Below are 21364 nucleotides of genomic sequence, written 5' to 3' on the forward strand. Positions count from 1 at the left end.
ACAGGTTTTTGTTAAGAGGAAATAAATATGGCAGCCTCCATATACCTCTCGCTTCAGGTTCCCTTTAAAGTATACCCGAGGTGACATGGTGAGATAGACATGTGTATGTACAGTGCCTAGCACACAAATAACTAGGCTGTGTTCCTTTTTTTCTTTCTCTGCCTGAAAGAGTTAAATATCAGGTATGTAAGTGGCTGACTCATTCCTGACTCAGACAGGAAGTGACTACAGTGTGACCCTCACTGATAAGAAATTCCAACTATAACACACTTTCCTAGCAGAAAATGGCTTCTGAGAGCAGAAAAGAAATAAAAAAGGGTCAATAGTTCACAGATTTTAACTTTGACATACTTCAATGAATGAGTCATTGAGCAAAAACAATAAAACAGTATAAACTTAAAAAGTAGATTTAAACATAAAATAAAACTGTGTGATATCTTAAAAAGTCATTTTAGGAGAAGACAGGAAGTGACTACAGTGTGACCCTCGCTGATAAGAAATTTCCATTTTTATCTCTTTCTTGCTCTCAGAAGCCATTGTCTGCTAGGAAACTGTTATATAGTTGGAATTTCTTATCAGTGAGGGTCACACTGTAGTCACTTCCTGTCAGAACTGAGTCAGCCACTTACATACCTGATATTTAACTCTTTCAGGCAGAGAAAGAAAAAAAGGAACACAGCCTAGTTATTTGTGTGCTAGGCACTGTACATACACATGTCTATCTCATCATGTCACATGTCACCTCGGGGGTCCTTTAAGTTTGAGGTCAACATCACCTTAACATTTTTGCACAGTTTTCATTTTTAGATTGTGTTTATTAAACATAATTGCACTGTACATGTCATTCGTCTCCTAGAAGGTTAATAGATCAGGTGTATGGTGTGATCTGTATTGTACAGGGCACTTTGCGCGTCCTTCTGGTTTTGCTGCATGACTTCCCAGAGTTCCTGTGTGATTACTACTACGGTTTCTGTGACGTCATTCCTCTCCACTGCATCCAGCTGAGGAATCTGATACTCAGTGCCCACCCTCACAGCATGAAGATCCCAGACCCGCTGCACCCAGATCTCCAGGTATGCCCACCCTCACAGCATGAAGATCCCAGACCCGCTGCACCCAGATCTCCAGGTATGCCCACCCTCACAGCATGAAGATCCCAGACCCGATCCATCCAGATCGCTAGGTATGCCCATCTTTACAACATGTAGATCCCAGACCCGCTGTACCCAGATCTCCAGGTATGCCCACCCTCACAGCATGAAGATCCCAGACCCGCTGTACCCAGATCTCTAGGTATGCCCACCCTCACAGCATGATGATCCCAGACCCGATCCATCCAGATCTCCAGGTATGCCCACCCTCACAGCATGAAGATCCCAGACCCGATCCATCCAGATCGCTAGGTATGCCCATCTTTACAACATGTAGATCCCAGACCCGATCCATCCAGATCTCCAGGTATACTCACCCTCATAGCATGAAGATCCCAGACCCGCTCCACCCAGATTTCCAGGTATGCCCACCCTCACAGCATGAAGATCCCAGACCCGCTCCACCCAGATCTCCAGGTATGCCCACCCTCACAGCATGAAGATCCCAGACCCGCTGTACCCAGATCTCTAGGTATGCCCACCCTCACAGCATGATGATCCCAGACCCGATCCATCCAGATCTCCAGGTATGCCCACCCTCACAGCATGAAGATCCCAGACCCGATCCATCCAGATCGCTAGGTATGCCCATCTTTACAACATGTAGATCCCAGACCCGATCCATCCAGATCTCCAGGTATACTCACCCTCATAGCATGAAGATCCCAGACCCGCTCCACCCAGATTTCCAGGTATGCCCACCCTCACAGCATGAAGATCCCAGACCCGCTCCACCCAGATCTCCAGGTATGCCCACCCTCACAGCATGAACATCCCAGACCCGCTCCACCCAGATCTCCAGGTATGCCCACCCTCACAGCATGAAGATCCCAGACCCGCTCCACCCAGATCTTCAGGTATGCCCACCCTCACAACATGAAGATCCCAGACTCACTCCACCCAGATCTCCAGGTATGCCCATCCTCACAGCATGAAGATCACAGACCCGCTACACCCAGATCTCCAGGTATGCCCATTGTCAGGAACTGACCCCGTGGCAAGCCTGCAGATACGGTTCCCGACTGCGGATTTGACCAGATCGAGAGGGAAGCAGCCTTAGTCAAGCTACAACAAGGCTGTCGCCCCTCAAAGCACTTCTCACTGCCTCCACTAGCTGCTGCTAGACACTTTCACGATTCCCACTCTGCTGTCGAGTGATCTGCACGCAGTCCGCGTTTTCGTATTCAGGTCAGCTTTGCGCTTTAGGCCGAATACGGGAACGCCACGCACACAGCACAATCGTACAGTAGCAAGGCACAATCAGGCACTGAATTTGTAATGTAAATTACACTGCAGTCTTTCTAGGCTATGAGAGTTGGCTTAGTACAGCAGAAGTCAAACTTATTAAATAACGATTTAATATTCCAGAAAAGAGTGGAACAATGCAGAAAATAATATATACACAAGATTTACAAAAAACAACGTAAAAATTATAAAATAAAAGTTACAAAGATAAAAGTTACAAAGAGACACCACAAGACAGTTTGCATAAAATAAAACGGGAATAAATTTTACCAGCATAAACAGAGCGTTGTTTGCGTGGAGCACGCGGTCTGGTCGGGAACCAGGTTAGTCCTAGCGTCGTTGCTATCTCCAAAGAACTACGAGTTGTGAAGGACATGTGCGGGTTCTTATAGGCCCATTTGGGGCCTGGGGGTAGAAGTCCAACCTGCCTCCGAAGGTTTGCCCAGAATGCTTGTCTTATCCTGTGATTTGCAAACTTCAAAGGTTTTTCTTGTCCCACTTTTAATCTTTCAGAGATTTCCCATCTCCCATAGAACTAATTTCCACAGGTAAAATTGTATCAAAAGGATTTCAAAACACTTCCAGCAGGCTGTCATATGTAAATTCCAGAGTTTCCTGTTAGCCCTTTGAAGTTCCCAGATTGTATAGTTGGTCAACAGGTAACTGTTTACATGAATACAGAGTTCAAAGCAATGCAACACCTTTGCAGGATGCTGGACAAAAGAGGGGTCATTATCTAATTACATAAGGAACTCACAGTAGCATCTTCTTTGAGCAAGGTGACAATAGTACACATCTGAGACAGTATTTCACAGCAGATCAAGGTGAGGGCATATGACTGGCTAGTGGCCTAATGAGCCGTTTCCTTGCCTGAAGCTAGCAAGTCAGTTTAGCAGTTCCTGCTCTGCTGTTCACAAGAATTCACCTTCAGATGCAAATGTACTATTTCCAGGCGACACCACAATATTTCATAGCCCCCCACGTGAAGTAGACACACAAGATGGAGGCTACCTTAGATACTGAAACGTTTGCGATACACCTCTGGTGTGAGGTGGTATCGCGTAATGATGACTTGCTTAATTGCCTCAAAGTCCACTTCTTCCTCCTGGGGGAGACTCACAAACGCCTCCAGGGCCTTGCCTCTCAGCCCTGGTGTGAGATACCTTGCCCACTGCTCTCGGGGCACCCCATACTGCCGAGAAGTCCTTTCAAACCCCTGTAGGAAAGTGTCTATGTCAGAGTCCTTGTCCATAGCAGGGAACTTATCCAGGGGGATTCTGTGGACTCGCTCACCTTCGCGTTCTGCGGGTCCAGCAGACCGGTTCTGCTGCTGAAGATTAGCCAGCTCCAGCTGGTGTTGCCGTTCCTTTTCTGCTTGCCGATTTTCCCTCTCTGCTTGCCGTTGTTCCAGGATCAGCTTTAGGCGCAGTTCGGGATCAGCCGAACCTAGTAGCTGTAGATCAGCTTCCAGAGATGTCATCTCCATATTTGGTGGATCATCCAGGACATTGTTTCCACTCGCATCCTGTGGCGTGAGCGATTCCTCCTCCGATGTGTTGTGAGCTGCATCTGCTGGCGTTGGAGCACGGGCTTGCTCTGCCTCATCATACTCCTCGAGGGCACTAACTAACTGCTCCTTAGTCTGGCCGCTCGCCGTCTCGATGCCTCTGTACTCACACAGGTTGATTAGCATCTCTTTGCTTGGTCTTGCATAGCTGGATGCTTTCTGAGCCATCGTATTGACAAATAAAATTAAAAAAGGGGGAGGGGAAGCAAAATGCCAAGTGTGTATCCTTGTGAAAAAAAAGTATATAGATTCTGCACTGAGAAGATTTCTGTAAGCTAGTCGCTTCTAGCAAGCTTCCAGCCTTTAGTACTCAGAATAGCGAGCTAAACTGCGTACTAATGTACTAAACGATCCCACCACTGCCACCAATTATGTCAGGAAGTGGCCCCCGCAGCAAGCCTGCAGATACGGTTCCCGACTGTGGGTTTGACCAGATCAAGAGGGAAGCAGCCTTAGTCAAGCTACAACAAGGCTGCCGCCCCTCAAAGCACTTCTCACTGCCTCCACTAGCTGCTGCTAGACCCTTCCACGATTCCCACTCTGCTGTCGAGTGATCTGCACACAGTCCGCGTTTTCTTATTCAGGTCAGCTTTGCGCTTTAGGCCGAATACGGGAACGCCACGCACACAGCACAATCGTACAGTAGCAAGGCACAATCAGGCACTGAATTTGTAACGTAAATTACACTGCAGTCTCTCTAGACTAGGAGAGTTGGCTTAGTACAGCAGAAGTCAAACTTATTAAATAACGATTTAATATTCCAGAAAAGAGTGGAACAATGCAGAAAATAATATATACACAAGATTTACAAAAAACAAAGTAAAAATTACAAAATAAAAGTTACAAAGATACACCACAAGACAGTTTGCATAAAATAAAATGGGAATAAACGTTACCAGCATAAACAGAGCATTGTTTGCGTGGAGCACGCGGTCTGGTCAGGAACCAGGTTGTCCTAGCGTCGTTGCTATCTCCAAAGAACTACGAGTTGTGAAGGACCTGTGCGGGTTCTTATAGGCCCATTTGGGGCCTGGGGGTACAAGTCCAACCTGCCTCCGAAGGTTTGCCCAAAATGCTTGTCATATCCTTTGATATACAAAGTTCAAAGGTTTTTCCTGTCCCACTTTAGATTTTTCAGAGATTTCCCATCTCCCATAGATCTAATTTCCACAGGTAAAATTGTATCAAAAGGACTTCAAAACACTTGACACACTTCCAGCAGGCTGTCATATGTAAATTCCAGAGTTTCCTGTTAGCCCTGAGATGTTTGCCTCCATGCCCGCTCTCCCCACCGTTGCAGCCTATACGTGGGGGCAACTGTACTGGCTACCTACCTATGCTACTGGCAACTATACTGGCTACCTACCTATGCTACTGGCAACTATACTGGCTACCTACCTATGCTACTGGCAACTATACTGGCTACCTACCTATGCTAATGGCAGCTAAACTGGCTACCTACCTATGCTACTAGCAACTATACTGGCTACCTACCTATGCTACTGGCAACTATACTGGCTACCTTCCTATACTGGGGCAACTATACCTGGCTGCCTACCTATGCTGGCTACCTATACTGGAGGCACATACCTGGCTGGCTTACCTATAGACTTACCTATAGACTTATACTTGAATAATTGGAAAAATCCACCTTTGTGACGGTCAAAGTTTGGGGGTCGACTTATACACGGGGTCGACTTTATTCGAGTATATACGGTAACTGTTTACATGAATACAGAGTTCAAAGCAATGCAACACCTTTGCAGGGTGCCGGACAAAAGAGGGGTCATTATCTAATTACATAAGGAACTCACATTAGCAGCTTCTTTGAGCCAGGTGACAATAGTACACATCTGATACAGTATTTCACAGCAGATCAAAGGTGAGGACATGACTGGCTAGTGGCCAAATGAGCCATTTCCTTGCCCGAAGCTAGCAAGTTAATTTAGCAGTTCCTGCTCTGCTGTTCACAAGAATTCACCTTCAGATGCAAATGTACTATTTCCAGGCGACACCACAATATTTCATAGCCCCACACATGTGAAGTAGACACACAAGATGGAGGCTACTTTAGATACTAATAAAAAAACGGTACCCATGTTCTGCATATTACTGTACATATCATCATCACCACATATATCATCACACCCATCCTCATAGCATGAAGATCTGAGACCTGCTCCACCCAGATCTCCAGGTATGCCCACCCTCAGAACATGAAGATCCCAGACCCGCTCCACCCAGATCTCCAGGTATGCCCACCCTCATAACATGAAGATCCCAGACCCACTCCACCCAGATCTCCAGGTATGCCCACCCTCAGCATGAAGATCCCAGATCCACTCCACCCAGATCTCCAGGTATGCCCACCCTCACAGCATGAAGATCCCAGACCCGCTCCACCCAGATCTCCAGGTATGCCCACCCTCAGAACATCAAGATCCCAGACCCACTCCACCTAGATCTCCAGGTATGCCCACCCTCACAGCATGAAGATCCCAGACCCGCTCCACCCAGATCTCCAGGTATGCCCACCCTCAGAACATCAAGATCCCAGACCCACTCCACCCAGATCTCCAGGTATGCCCACCCTCAGAACATGAAGATCCCAGACCCGCTCCACCCAGACCTCCAGGTGTGCCCACCCTCAGAACATGAAGATCCCAGACCCGCTCCACCCAGATCTCCAGGTATGCCCACCCTCACAGCATGAAGATCCCAGACCCACTCCACCCAGATCTCCAGGTATGCCCACCCTCACAGCATGAAGATCCCAGACCCGCTCCACCCAGATCTCCAGGTATGCCCACCCTCACAGCATGAAGATCCCAGACCCGCTCCACCCAGATCTCCAGGTATGCCCACCCTCAGAACATGAAGATCCCAGACCCGCTCCACCCAGATCTCCAGGTATGCCCACCCTCACAGCATGAAGATCCCAGACCCGCTCCACCCAGATCTCCAGGTATGCCCACCCTCAGAACATGAAGATCCCAGACCCGCTCCACCCAGATCTCCAGGTATGCCCACCCTCACAGCATGAAGATCCCAGTCCCGCTCCACCCAGATCTCCAGGTATGCCCACCCTCAGAACATGAAGATCCCAGACCCGCTCCACCCAGATCTCCAGGTATGCCCACCCTCACAGCATGAAGATCCCAGTCCCGCTCCACCCAGATCTCCAGGTATGCCCACCCTCACAGCATGAAGATCCCAGACCCGCTCCACCCAGATCTCCAGGTATGCCCACCCTCAGAACATCAAGATTCCAGACCCGCTCCACCCAGATCTCCAGGTATGCCCACCCTCACAGCAGGAAGATCCCAGACCCGCTCCACCCAGATCTCCAGGTATGCCCACCCTTACAGCATGAAGATCCCAGACCCGCTGTACCCAGATCTCCAGGTATGCCCACCCTCACAGCATGAAGATCCCAGACCCGCTCCACCCAGATCTCCAGGTATGCCCACCCTCACAGCATGAAGATCCCAGACCCGCTCCACCCAGATCTCCAGGTATGCCCACCCTCACAGCATGAAGATCCCAGACCCGCTCCACCCAGATCTCCAGGTATGCCCACCTTCACAGCATGAAGATCCCAGACCCGCTCCACCCAGATCTCCAGGTATGCCCACCTTCACAGCATGAAGATCCCAGACCCGCTCCACCCAGATCTCCAGGTATGCTCCAGCAGTGTATGGGCAGGCAATAGATCCCTTTCTAATCGAATCTGAATTTATCTAACGGTTGTTATGGTGGTACATTGAGTGATGTTTGGTCACCTTAGCACACCGACCATGGCTTGTGAGAATGTGGGGTGACAGAGACATGGCTCTCATAGCTTCTCCTCTTACAGATGGACAAGCTTAGTGAGGTTAATATCACTCCCAGAATCCTCACAGACTTCACCAGAGTGATGCCTCCTCACTTCAAGAGACACTTGGACTCCTACCTGAAGACTCGCTCCCCCGTCACCTTCCTGCCAGATCTCCGTGGTAATCTGCAGGTCAGTGCAGGAAGCACAGTGTGGGTTGATGTTTTGAGGGCTGTTTAGACTTTTAGTCAAAGTAATTTTTTTTCTGATGTTTCCTTTGTAGATATGTGACGAGCCTGGGAAGAGGTACAGCATACAACTAATGAATGCTTTAGTCATTTACGTGGGCACACTGCACAACCACAACAAAGGCAGCACACCCTCAATGAGCACCGTCACCCACTCTGCCTACATGGACGTCTTCCAGTACTTGTTGGTGGACCTGGACACTGAAGGTGATAATTGTGCGATGCCTTCACCTTTGTTATGGCTGCCAGTGTCTTCATAGTTGACGTGTGTTTCCTCCTGCACAGGGCGCTACATCTTCCTGAACGCCATCACCAATCAGCTGCGCTACCCCAACAGCCACACCCACTACTTCTGCTGCATCATGCTGCATCTCTTCACTGTGGCCAACACAGAGGCCATCCGAGAGCAGATCGCCAGGTTAGGCTGCCTGTGTGTCTGCACTTGAGGCAATACTGTGTTTGTATGAGATTGGAAGTTCCCATGCAATAGTTATTATTATTATTTAGTATTTATATAGCGCCGACATATTACGCAGCGCTGTACAATGTATATATATTGTCTTGTCACTAACTGTCCCTCAAAGGAGCTCACAATCTAATCCCTACCATTGCCATATGTCAAAATTATGTAGTGTAAGTACTGTAGTCTAGGGCCAATTTTAGGGGAAGCCAATTTACTTATCCGTATGTTTATGGAATGTGGGAGGAAACCGGAGTACCCGGAGGAAACCCACACAGACACGGAGAGAACATACAAACTCTTTGCAGATAGTGCCCTCGCTGGGATTCGAACCAGGGACCCAGCGCTGCAAGGCGAGAGAGCTAACCACTACGCCACCGTTATAGCAAGATTGTTGTACAGAGAGACAATCATATGCACCTATTAAATAGAGAACCGTTTCGGGGTCCCGAGGACTCCCCTTTGTCAAGGCAACAGTACAGAATGGTAACAAATGGCCTCAATTCTGGCAGCTATGTGAGGTAAATATTTTTTTGTAGGTAAAATACCTCATTTTTTAGCAGTTTTGAAATATTTTTCTCCATTTCCGAACATGAGGTAAAACATGAGGTAAATGCATAAAGTGAGGTAAGACATGAGGTATTTCAGCGGTAAGCCTGCAGTAAATAAATAATAGTAGTTTTTAATTGTCTTTCATAAATTCGGATAGTCTTTGGAAGATGTTTATTTTTGAGGGGGGAGGTGTATTTGATTATGTAGAAACCTATGAATAGTATGTTTATAGGCAGCACTTATAAAAATTTTTTTTTTTAAATATTTGGAGTACTAGTATTCTTTTCTATTACACAGCCTGAATAGGAACTCCACTAAAAACCGCAAAATGCATACAAATGGACTTTACCTCCAGGTACAGGCAGGTCTTAAACTGATCGATAAATGATGTGCTAACATGCCCCCTAATTTCTATGAGAATAGCTATTATTACCTCATAATTTACCTCATGAGGTAAAACATGACTAAAACAAGCGCTTTGAGTCCGACAGGAGAAAGGCGCTATACAAATACTGCAATTATAAAACCTACCAGAATTGCTAAATGTCGTTACCTCATGAGGTAAATTACCTCACATGAGGTATTTTGTTTGATAACCCTACCAGAAATGAGGCCAATGTGCAAAATGCTGAGGGTGAGTTCTCTCGCTTTTGCTCGGTGCTATTTACGGCGATGCAGAGGCGGAATTTCTGCCCTAACGGCTGGTACCAGGCGTTTGGCAGGGTGGATCGTGGGATATTATGCACAGGGGTGGCACGCACTGGCATCACAGCGGGATGATGAAGTGCATCACAGTTCCAAGGTGTACTGTACTAATTATTTGATCTTGTTGATGGTGCCTATGCTCTGTATGTATGGCAGTGTTTACATATGTTAGTTATGTTAATTAAGTGGCAATTTTGAATGTTATGGGTGTGGTTATGCAATATGGGACTGCTTATATTTCACCCACTCTCAGCATTTTGCACATTGTTACCATTCTGGACTGTTGCCTTGACAAAGGGGAGCCCTCGGGGCCCCGAAACAATTTGTTGGTTGTGGAATGGTTGTGTGTTACGAGTATTGAATAAAACAGGATTTGGTACTTAAGAGTGTGTGGACCCTCTGGAATTTCTTGGATTACACTATTGCTTCTGCACCTCACAAGTGGTGTGTGACTCATTTACTGTGTCCTGCATTAAATAGAGAGGGATAGCCTTTTGTCTGGCTGAACTCTTACATTGGCACTGTATTTGTCCTGAAGAAGTGGATTCTGTTCCACGAAACGCGTAGTCAGTGCACAATACAGTTCATTGTTATATGAAGTTGTCATTATTGGGGCAAGCCACCTCTCCTTTTTCATTTTAGTTGCTTTCACTTAGTTTTATATATCCTTGGGTGCCTCAACCCCTTTCGTACCCATTAATAGGAAATACAGTAGAATCCCAGTTATCAGGAACGAACCAGCAGTCTCATCCAACCAGCAGAAATCACCAGCAGCACTCACAGTGGCGAGGCCAGCTTCTTGGGCTGTTTGTGGGCTCTGCTGTGCTTAAAGGGAACCTAAACGGAGAAGGATACGGATTTTTCCTTTTAAAATAATACCTGTTGCCTGGCTCTCCTGCTGACCCTGTGTCTCTAATACTTTCAGCCACAGCCCCTGAACAAGCATGCAGATCAGGTGCTCTGACTGAAGTCAGACTGGATTAGCTGCATGCTTGTTTCTGGTGTGTGATTCATACACTACTGCAGCCAAAGAGATCAGCAGGACTGCAAGGCAACTGGTATTGTTTAAACGGAAACATCCATATCCCTCTTGGTTAAGGTTTCCTTTAAAGATTGGGTTCCATGGCTCCCCAAAGGTAATATACTTTCAGTTACTATATTTTAACATTAAATACAGAGATCATGGTATGTATATGGAGTGGGGTATAGTGGTGTATTGGCTGGGCCTATTTTTATCACTGAGTCTCAAGTAACCAGAAAGCCCACTTATCCAGCATCAGCCGATCCCCATTGTTGCCGGATAACTGAAACTCTGCTGTAATATGGTATTTATGATGAGTTAGAAACTCCAGAAATAAACTTTTTGGTTTGAGATGCAATAACAGCTTCTTCTATATAGAAATGTATATATACTGTACATAAATCCCAAATAATAATAATTACAAGAAATCTAGCTCCACACTAGGTCCATGACAGATCGGATCCAGTTGAAACGGATCCGGTTTGTTTTTGTTTTTTTTCCCCTCCGTTTTTACTTTTTGTGCTATTTTGGTGCATACGTTTCCAGTCCGTGGAAACGTATGCCCAGGAGGAGGCCGCTATGCTGGAGGGTGATAGCAGCCAGGACGGGGGTGACAGCGGTCAGCGGGGATGTCCCCCCCCCCTGGCTGTACCGTTCCACTACCCCTCCAGCTACTCTGCACAAAGTAATTAAAATGTTGCTATGCGGCGAGCGGGGAGCTTACCTTCTTTATTTCCTCTGCGCGCCACATCAGCACCTGCAATGCCGCCATCTATACTTTGGAGGGCGGCATTGCAGGAAGCGACTCAGCGAGCGGAGGAAGTAAGGAAGGTAAGCTCCCCGCTCGCCGCATAGCAACATTTTAATTACTTTGTGCAAAGTAGCTGGAGGGGTAGCCAGGACGGGGGACCCAGGTGAGGCAGGGGGGACGTTCCCCCTCCCTGCCAACCGCTGCCACCCCCGTCCTGGCTGCTATCACCCTCGAGCATGGCGGCCTTCTCTCCACCCCTCCACCCCCAGGTTGTGATACAGAAACTGATCCGTTTCTGTGTCCAAATCTGCCTGTGTAGAGGGGGATCCGTTTTCCCATTGCCTGCCACTACCCCTCCGTGTATCCGGGGTCCTGATCCGTTGCGTGAAAATGCAGCAGATCCGGACCTTCCGTTCAGGTTTTGAAAACGTGTCCGTTCATTTCTTGGTGAGGACCAGTGGTGTAGCTAAAAAGCTGTGGGCCCCGATGCAAGTTTTACAATGGGGCCCCCCCATGCACTCTATACATAACTGATACGGCGCACCAATTTTGCAATCTGCAGCTACATAAAGCGTGCATCTTCGCTATCTGTAGGTATTTACATGGGCCTCTATGGGGCGCCCAACTTTCCTGCCACTGTTGTCCCCAGCAGCTCCCGTGTCTCAGCCATGTGCTCCCGTTCTTTGACTGGAGTTCCTTGTGAAACCGATGGTATATTTGCCGTGGAATGTGTCCATGATGCGCTATTAACAAATCAAACCTTTGTCTGGATTGCAGAGTTCTGCTGGAGCGGTTGATTGCAAACAGGCCACATCCCTGGGGTGTTATCGTCACCTTTGTGGAGCTGATTAGGAACCCGACCTTCAACTTCTGGAACCACCAGTTTGTACGCTGCGCTCCGGAGATTGAGAGGTGAGTGTTTCTCTCTTTCCCACTTCTAAGAGAATAATAATAATATTTTTATAGCGCTTTTCTCCCTGGGGACTAAAAGCACTGATACCCTTCGTTATGCAGTCTCAGAGGTGGGTCTTTAGCCTTTTCTTAAAGGGACCCTGAGCAGTAGCTAGAATCTAAAATTTCACTTACCTGGGGCCTCCTCCAGCCCACCTTAGGCCGCGAGGTCCCCCGGTCTCCTCCTGGCTCCTCTCCATGTCCTGCCGGCGACTCCCATTACCGGCGACACCCTCGTCGTCATCACGCCGGCCGGCATGACAGGTCTGCGCATGCACGGTCTTCTAACTCTAAACCATACCGCTCAGAGTCCCTTCAAAGCTGTCCAGAGAAGGAGCCTCTCGCACTGACTGTGGAAGCGAGAAAGCAGTAGAAGCAGGAGAAGATGTGAAATGGCTGTTGGACAGTGGCCAGGTGTGTGTCCATCCACTGCACAAGTACAACCCTTCTTGCCAGTTGTTTTGCCCCAAAGCATCGGGGTTTTTAAACCTTGCTACAAAGCGCACACTACTTATAGTAGGTTAAAAAGAAATATAGGCAAAACTGAATAATTCAAACAATAATAGTATTTATTGTTCTATAATTCTATTATAAATGTTTGCAGGATCATAGTTTAAGGGCTAGTAATTATGAGTAACCATGCAACAACATTATTTACCAAGTGTTGTAGCAACATCACCCAAGGAAGAGGGGACTCCGTCAATCCTCCGTAGGGGAAAACACCTAGCAACACAATCCATCATGTCTGTTGGTCTCAGCAGAAAAGTCCCGGAGTCCAGGCGTTTTCCAAACCCAATTATACTCCCTAAACCATAACACACGCAAGCACATATACGGTCGCTGTCATAGGTCCATGATCACAGTACAAGCCTATGATATCTGCTTCTGCGCAATGCAACACAGCCAAGCGTGGACACCTCGTGCACAGGCAATGGACAGTATGGTTTTCGGCTTTCAAAACCAGATAAAACTGTTTAGAACAAGATAAAGGTGGAACTGCAATGTAACAAACATGTTATGCTGATCTAAAATTACCTTCAGAGTAATTCCAGAGGCTCCAGGATAACTCCAGAGCTCAAATGTAACTTTATACAGTGGTTTGCAAAAGTATTCGGCCCCCCTTTGAAGTTTTCTACATTTTGTCATATTACTGCCACAAACATGAATCAATCTTATTGGAATTCCATGTGAAAGACCAATACAAAGTGGTGTACACGTGAGAAGTGGAATGAAAATCATACATGATTCCAAACATGTTTTACAAATAAATAACTGCAATATGGGGTGTGCATAATTATTCGGCCCCCTTTGGTCTGAGTGCAGTCAGTTGCCCATAGACATTGCCTGATGAGTGCTAATGACTAAATAGAGTGCACCTGTGTGTAATCTAATGTCAGTACAAATACAGCTGCTCTGTGACGGCCTCAGAGGTTGTCTAAGAGAATATTGGGAGCAACAACACCCTGAAGTCCAAAGAACACACCAGACAGGTCAGGGATAAAGTTATTGAGAAATTTAGGCTTAGGCTACAAAAAGATTTCCAAAGCCTTGAACATCCCACGGAGCACTGTTCAAGCGATCATTCAGAAATGGAAGGAGTATGGCACAACTGTAAACCTACCAAGACAAGGCCATCCACCTAAACTCACAGGCCAAACAAGGAGAGCGCTGATTAGAAATGCAGTCAAGAGGCCCATGGTGACTCTGGACGAGCTGCAGAGATCTACAGCTCAGGTGGGGGAATCTGTCCAGAGGACAACTATTAGTCATGCACTGTACAAAGTTGGCCTTTATGGAAGAATGGCAAGAAGAAAGCCATTGTTAACAGAAAAGCATAAGAAGTCCCGTTTGCAGTTTGCCACAAGCTATGTGGAGGACACAGCAAACATGTGGAAGAAGGTGCTCTGGTCAGATGAGAGCAAAATGGAACTTTTTGGCCAAAATGCAAAACGCTATGTGTGGCGGAAAACTAACACTGCACATCACTCTGAACACACCATCCCCACTGTCAAATATGGTGGTGGCAGCAGCATGCTCGGGGGGTGCATCTCTTCAGCAGGGACAGGGAAGCTGGTCAGAGTTGATGGGAAAATGGATGGAGCCAAATACAGGGCAATCTTGGAAGAAAACCTCTTGAAGTCTGCAAAAGACTTGAGACTGGGGCGGAGGTTCACCTTCCAGCAGGACAACGACCCTAAACAGGGCAACAATGGAATGGTTTAAAACAAAGCATATCCGTGTGTTAGAATGGCCCAGTCAAAGTTCAGAGCACTGTTCAAGCGATCATTCAGAAATAGAAGGAGTATGGCACAACTGTAAACCTACCAAGACAAGGCTGTCCACCTAAACTCACAGGCCGAACAAGAAGAGCGCTGATCAGAAATGCAGTCAAGACGCCCATGGTGACTCTGGACGAGCTGCAGAGATCTACAGCTCAGGTGGGGGAATCTGACCATAGGACAACTATTAGTCCTGCACTGTACAAAGTTGGCCTTTATGGAAGAGTAGCAAGAAGAAAGCCATTGTTAACAGAAAAGAATAAGAAGTCCTCTGGTCAGATGAAGGTGCTCTGGTCAGATGATACCAAAATGGAACTTTTTGGCCAAAATGCAAAACGCTATGTGTGGCGGAAAACGAACACTGCACATCACTCTGAACACACCACCCCCACTGTCAAATATGGTGGTGGCAGCATCATGCTCGGGGGGTGCTTCTCTTCAGCAGGGACAGGGAAGCTGGTCGGAGTTGATGGGAAGATGGATGGAGCCAAATACAGGGCAATCTTGGAAGAAAATCTTGGAGTTTGCAAAAGACTTGAGACTGGGGCGGAGGTTCACCTTCCAGCAGGACAATGACCCTAAACATAAAGCCAGGGCAACAATGGAATGGTTTAAAACAAAACATATCCATGTGTTAGAATGACCCAGTCAAAGTCCAGATCTAAATCCAATCGAGAATCTGTGGCAAGATCTGAAAACTGCTGTTCACAAACGCTGTCCATCTAATCTGACTGAGCTGGAGCTGTTTTGCAAAGAAGAATGGGCAAGGATTTCAGTCTCTAGATGTGCAAAGCTGATAGAGACATACCCTAAAAGACTGGCAGCTGTAATTGCAGCAAAAGGTGGTTCTACAAAGTATTGACTCAGGGGGCTGAATAATTACGCAAACCCCACTTTATGGTTATTTATTTGTAAAAAATGTTTGGAATGATGTATGATTTTCGTTCCACTTCTCACATGTACACCACTTTGTATTGGTCTTTCACGTGGAATTCCAATAAAATTGATTCATGTTTGTGGCAGTAATGTGACAAAATGTGGAAAACTTCAAGGGGGCCGAATACTTTTGCAAACCACTGTAGATCAGATGTGATGTGAACAGTAATCTTTCATACATACACTCCATATACACCACATGTGTATCTGACCAGTTGAGTTTGTAGATTCCTTGGTGCTGCGCCAACTCCTGCCTTCTTTTGATGCTTGTCTAGAATTCCACCCTATGTAAATGTGGCCACACACCTACCTATATTGCGGCCCAGTCAACCATCCAATTCAATCATTTTATTGAATTGGATGAAAATCAGTGCTGCAACATATCCACCAGATCAATGATACAACAGATTTCTAAGCTAAAATTGGACATGATGGAAGATCTTGTTAGAAAGTGCTCTATCAAGTTTGTGGCAAATACCGTTCAACATCGCGATGACCACTGAATGCGACGCACTCACAGTCGCTGTCCCCCCCAAGTGGCACCAGGCAAGTGTGTGTGATGTCAAACGTGCCATGTGATCACGTGCCACATGGTGACACTTGGGGTTGACAGCGGGGGGGGCGGCCAGGAGTAGCAGCAGCTGGACAGGTGCATGTGCATTGGGGGGAGAGGGTCATTTACACTTGGGGGGTGGCCAGGTAGGCGGCAGCACAAGGCTGATGCCTGTGAATCAGCCACCATCGTATGGACAGGCAACAGATGTGTCTGCGATCAGATAGAGATCTGTCTCATGGTCGATATACCCATACATCGCTAAATGTGTGGGAACCTTAAAGCGGAACTGAAAGGTAAAAAAAAAACAAAGTGTTTGACTTACCTGAGGCTTCTGCTAGCCCCTTGCAGCCTTCCTGTCCAGCGCCGGTCCTCCCTGATCCTCCGTTCTCCCACCGCCAGCCCCGTGCAGCCTTCCTGTCCCACGCCGGTCCTCCCTGATCCTCCGTTCTCCCACCGCCAGGCCCGTGCAGCCTTCCTGTCCCGCGCTGGTCCTCCCTGATCCTCCGTTCTCCCGCCGCTAGCCCCGTGCAGCCTTCCTGTCCTGCGCTGGTCCTCCCTGATCCTCCGTTCTCCCGCCGCCAGCCCCGTGCAGCCTTCCTGTCCCGCGCCGGTCCTCCCTGATCCTCCTTTCTCCCGCCGCCAGCCCCGTGCAGCCTTCCTGTCCCGCGCTGGTCCTCCCTGATCCTCCGTTCTCCCACCGCCAGGCCCGTGCAGCCTTCCTGTCCCGCGCTGGTCCTCCCTGATCCTCCGTTCTCCCGCCGCTAGCCCCGTGCAGCCTTCCTGTCCTGCGCTGGTCCTCCCTGATCCTCCGTTCTCCCGCCGCCAGCCCCGTGCAGCCTTCCTGTCCCGCGCCGGTCCTCCCTGATCCTCCTTTCTCCCGCCGCCAGCCCCGTGCAGCCTTCCTGTCCCGCGCTGGTCCTCCCTGATCCTCCGTTCTCCCGCCGCCAGCCCCGTGCAGCCTTCCTGTCCCGCGCTGGTCCTCCCTGATCCTCCGTTTTCCCACCGCCAGCCCCGTGCACCCTTTCTGTCCAGCGCCGGTCCTCCCTGATCCTCCGTTCTCCCGCCGCCAGCCCCGTGCAGCCTTCCTGTCCCGCGCTGGTCCTCCCTGATCCTCCGTTCTCCCGCCGCTAGCCCCGTGCAGCCTTCCTGTCCTGCGCTGGTCCTCCCTGATCCTCCGTTCTCCCGCCGCCAGCCCCGTGCAGCCTTCCTGTCCCGCGCCGGTCCTCCCTGATCCTCCTTTCTCCCGCCGCCAGCCCCGTGCAGCCTTCCTGTCCCGCGCTGGTCCTCCCTGATCCTCCGTTCTCCCGCCGCCAGCCCCGTGCAGCCTTCCTGTCCCGCGCTGGTCCTCCCTGATCCTCCGTTTTCCCACCGCCAGCCCCGTGCACCCTTTCTGTCCAGCGCCGGTCCTCCCTGATCCTCCGTTCTCCCGCCTCCAGCCCCTTGCAGCCTTCCTATCCCGCGCCGGTCCTCCCTGATCCTCAGTTCTCCCGCCGCCAGCCCCGTGCAACCTTCCTGTCCCGCGCCGGTCCTCTCTGATCCTCCGTTCTCCGGCCTCCAGCCCCTTGCACCATTCCTGTCCCACGCCGGTCCTCTCTGATCCTCCGTTCTCCCGCTGCCAGCCCCGTGCAATCTTCCTATCCCGCGCCGGTCCTCCCTGATCCTCCGTTCTCCGGCCTCCAGCCCCGTGCAGCCTTCCTGTCTCCCGCCGGTCCTCCCTGATCCTCCGTTCCCCTGCTGCCAGCCCCATGCACCCTTCCTGTCCCGTGTCAGTCCTCCACGATCCTCCGTTCTCCCGCCGCCAGCCCCGTGCAGCATTCCTTTCCCACGCTGGTCCTCCATGATCCTCCGTCCTCCCATCCCTTGCAGCCTTCCTGTCCCGTGCCGTTCCTTCATGATCCTCCGTTCTCCTGCTGCCAGCTACTTTCGGTTCGGTCATAACGTTGACTTGTAAGTCGACGACAATTGCGCCTGCACGCCCCGAGCCACACGTATCTTTCTTTGCGTTCCAGCCCACAATAGCATCCTGTGCTAATAGTGCAAGACGCTGTAGCGGGCGGGAGCACAAAGAAAGCTACGTGTGGCTTGGTGCGCGCAGGCGCAGTTGTGTGGAAATGAAACTAGCTGGCGGTGGGAGAACGGAGGTTCGTGGAGGTCCGGCGCGGGACAGGAAGGCTGCACGGGGCTGGCAGAAGCCCCAGGTAAGTCAAACATTTTGTGTTTTTTTAACCTTTCAGTGGGAAAGTGGGAATTAGGTCTACTGTGCTTTTCTTGACCTGTCCTTATTTCTCCAGGTTGTTCCAGACTGCGCTCCAGTATTGTATGGGGCATAGGCAGGCCAAGCAGTGAATGAAAGGTGCCAATATTGCCCTCCTCGATGGAAACAGGCTGAAGAATCTCACGGAATCAGCGCTGTGCAGAGTTCTCATTTAGAACATTGTTGTCACCTCCAGCGGCCGAGTGTTTCAGCCGATCATCGTGTGACGTAACCTCCCGGGTCAACGGGACTTCCAGTTGGATATTTTGTTTCTCTGCTTGACCAAGCCAATGTTTGGCGAAACTACTGTGAATTCATAACAATGTTTGCTTTTTCTTGACCTTGGTTATTTGTGTCACTATAGCAAGCAGTGATGTGCGATGGAGATGAGCAGGGGACCGCAATCGGTCTTATGTCAGTTCTCTGTTGTTTACACACCTGGATAGGTCTCTTAAGGACTGTGCTATTCACTGACATGCCAGCTTGTCGAGACCGTGGCAGTTCAGTATTGTTCTGTGTTAGGCCTCATTCACATCTAAAATTGTAATCGCAAATGCAACTGTTTTGCGATTTTGTGCGGCATTTACCCACCCAGTGCTCCGCTGCACGCTGCGGTTTTGGTAAAAGTGCTTTTCCAGTGCGGTTTTTAAATTTACTCTCTGACGCAAATCAGGAAGTGAACTCTTTGACTTAGAAAATAATAAATACAATGTATTTACTTTTAAAAATTCGCTGCACAAAGCGGTTTTGTGATCGTTTTGTGTTTTTCCTATACCTTCCATTATAGCAATATTGTCTCAGAAAATGGCACAGGCATCGCTTTGCTGAGTGGATCAGAAACGAACCCGCTCAGATGTGAGCTCTCTCATAGGGAGTCATTGCATAAGCGCTTTTAGGGTGATTTTGAAAATCGGCTGCGCTTGAAAAAAGGGCAAAAAATTAGCCCTAAATCATCAGATAAGACAGGAAGTTTGGATCAGGAGGTAGTGATGATGACTAGTCCAGCATGGGCGGAGCTGTACCCTCTGAATCTTTTAAAGGGAACCTGAGGTGAGAGTGATGTGGAGGCTGCCATATTTATTTCCTTGTAAACAATACCAGTTGCCTGGCAGCCTTGCTGATCTTCAGAGTGACTAATCCTCTGCATGCTTGTTCAGGGTCTATGGCAGGTATGGGCAAACTTGGCCCTCCAGCTGTTAAGGAACTACAAGTCCCACAATGCATTGCCGCAGTCTTACAGCCACGGTCATGACTCATAAAGGCAAATGCATTGTGGGACTTGTAGTTCCTTAACAGCTGGAGGGCCAAGTTTGCCCATGCCTGCTCTATGGCTAAATGTTTAAGGGACCACTATGGCGAAAAAATTGAAAATGTGCAAACAGAGACAAATAAGTACATTTTTTCCAGAGTAAAATGAGCCATAAATTGCTTTTCTCCTATGTTGCTGTCACTTACAGTAGGTAGTAGAAATCTGACAGAAGCGACAGGTTTTGGACTAGTCCATCTCCTCATGGGGGATTCTCAGCAAGGCTTTTATTCTTTAAAAAGATATTCCCTAAAAAGCATTTGAACAATGATGCTGGCCAGCCTCCCAGCTCGCTACAGTTTTTAGGCAGTTGGACAGAGCAACTGCCATTCACTAAGTGCTTTTGAAAATAAATAAATCTCTGAGAATCCCCTATAAAGAGATGGACTAGTCCAAAACTTGTCACTTCTGTCAGATTTCTACTACCTACTGTAAGTGACAGCAACATAGGAGAAAAGTAATTTATGGTTCATTTTACTCTGGAAAAAACATATTTTTATTTGTATCTGTTTGCACATATTTTAAATTTTACAATTTTTCGCCATAGTGCCCTTTTAACCACTTGATGACCCAGCCTTTACCCCCCCCCCCCCCCCTTAACCACCTTAGCGGTATGGACGAGCTCAGCTCGTCCATTACCGCCAGAGGGTGCCGCTCAGGCCCTGCTGGGACGATTTTGATCAAATAAAGAGCAGCACACGCAGCCGGCACTTTGCCAGCCGCGTGTGCTGCCCGATCGCCGCCGCTCTGCGGCGATCCGCCGCGAGGAGCGGCGAAAGAGGGTCCCCCCAGCCGCCTGAGCCCTGCGCAGCCGGAACAAATAGTTCCGGCCAGCGCTAAGGGCTGGATCGGAGGCGGCTGACGTCAGGACGTCGGCTGACGTCCATGAAGTCACTCCGCTCGTCGCCATGGCGACGAAGTAAGCAAAACACGGAAGGCTGCTCATTGCGGCCTTCCGTGTTACTTTTTGGCCGCCGGAGGCGATCAGAAGAACGCCTCCGGAGCGCCATCTAGTGGGCTTTCATGCAAAATGAAATAGTTTTTTTTTTATTTAAAAAAAACCCTCATGCAGCCGCCCTGGCGATCTTAATAGAACGCCAGGGTGGTTAAGGACCAGCGCTGTTTTAGCTGATCTGTGCTGGGTGGGCTGTGCAGCCCCCAGCACAGATCAAACACCAGGCAGAGCGACCAGATCGCCCCCCTTTTTTCCCCACTAGGGGGATGATGTGCTGGGGGGGGGTCTGATCGCTCCTGCCTGCCTGGGTGTTGCGGGGGGGCACCTCAAAGCCCCCCTCCGCGGCGAAATTCCCCCCTCCCTCTCTTCCCCGGAGATCCGAGGCTGCACAGGAACGGATCTGTCCTGTGCAGCCTCTAACAGGCTCCTGCCTGTCATGTGACAGCGAACCCCGGCCGCTGATTGGCCGGGAATCGCTGATCTGGTACAACGCTGCTACTGTTAGCAGCGTTGTACAAATGTAAACAAAGCGGATTATTTCCGCTTGTGTTTACATTTAGCCTGCGAGCCGCGATCGGCGGCCTGCAGGCTATTCACGGAGCCCCCCGCCGTG

General features: G+C 49.0%; 1 protein-coding gene across 1 annotated transcript in view; it reads left to right on the top strand.

Annotated features, from left to right (window-relative positions):
* The window catches only part of LOC137537773 (CCR4-NOT transcription complex subunit 1-like), a 96958-nt gene extending 77297 nt beyond the window's left edge, over window positions 1-19661 (top strand). Inside the window, exons 22-27 of the mRNA XM_068259735.1 lie at window positions 900-1073; window positions 7820-7969; window positions 8061-8232; window positions 8311-8443; window positions 12292-12426; window positions 18528-19661. Of these exons, the coding sequence (XP_068115836.1) occupies window positions 900-1073; window positions 7820-7969; window positions 8061-8232; window positions 8311-8443; window positions 12292-12426; window positions 18528-18582 (819 nt within the window). The 3' untranslated portion in view covers window positions 18583-19661. The remainder of the gene's footprint in view (window positions 1-899; window positions 1074-7819; window positions 7970-8060; window positions 8233-8310; window positions 8444-12291; window positions 12427-18527) is intronic.
* The last annotated feature ends 1703 nt before the right edge of the window (window positions 19662-21364 follow it).

Source organism: Hyperolius riggenbachi, chromosome 11 (assembly GCF_040937935.1).
Source record: "Hyperolius riggenbachi isolate aHypRig1 chromosome 11, aHypRig1.pri, whole genome shotgun sequence".
In the NCBI taxonomy this organism is placed as follows: domain Eukaryota; kingdom Metazoa; phylum Chordata; class Amphibia; order Anura; family Hyperoliidae; genus Hyperolius; species Hyperolius riggenbachi.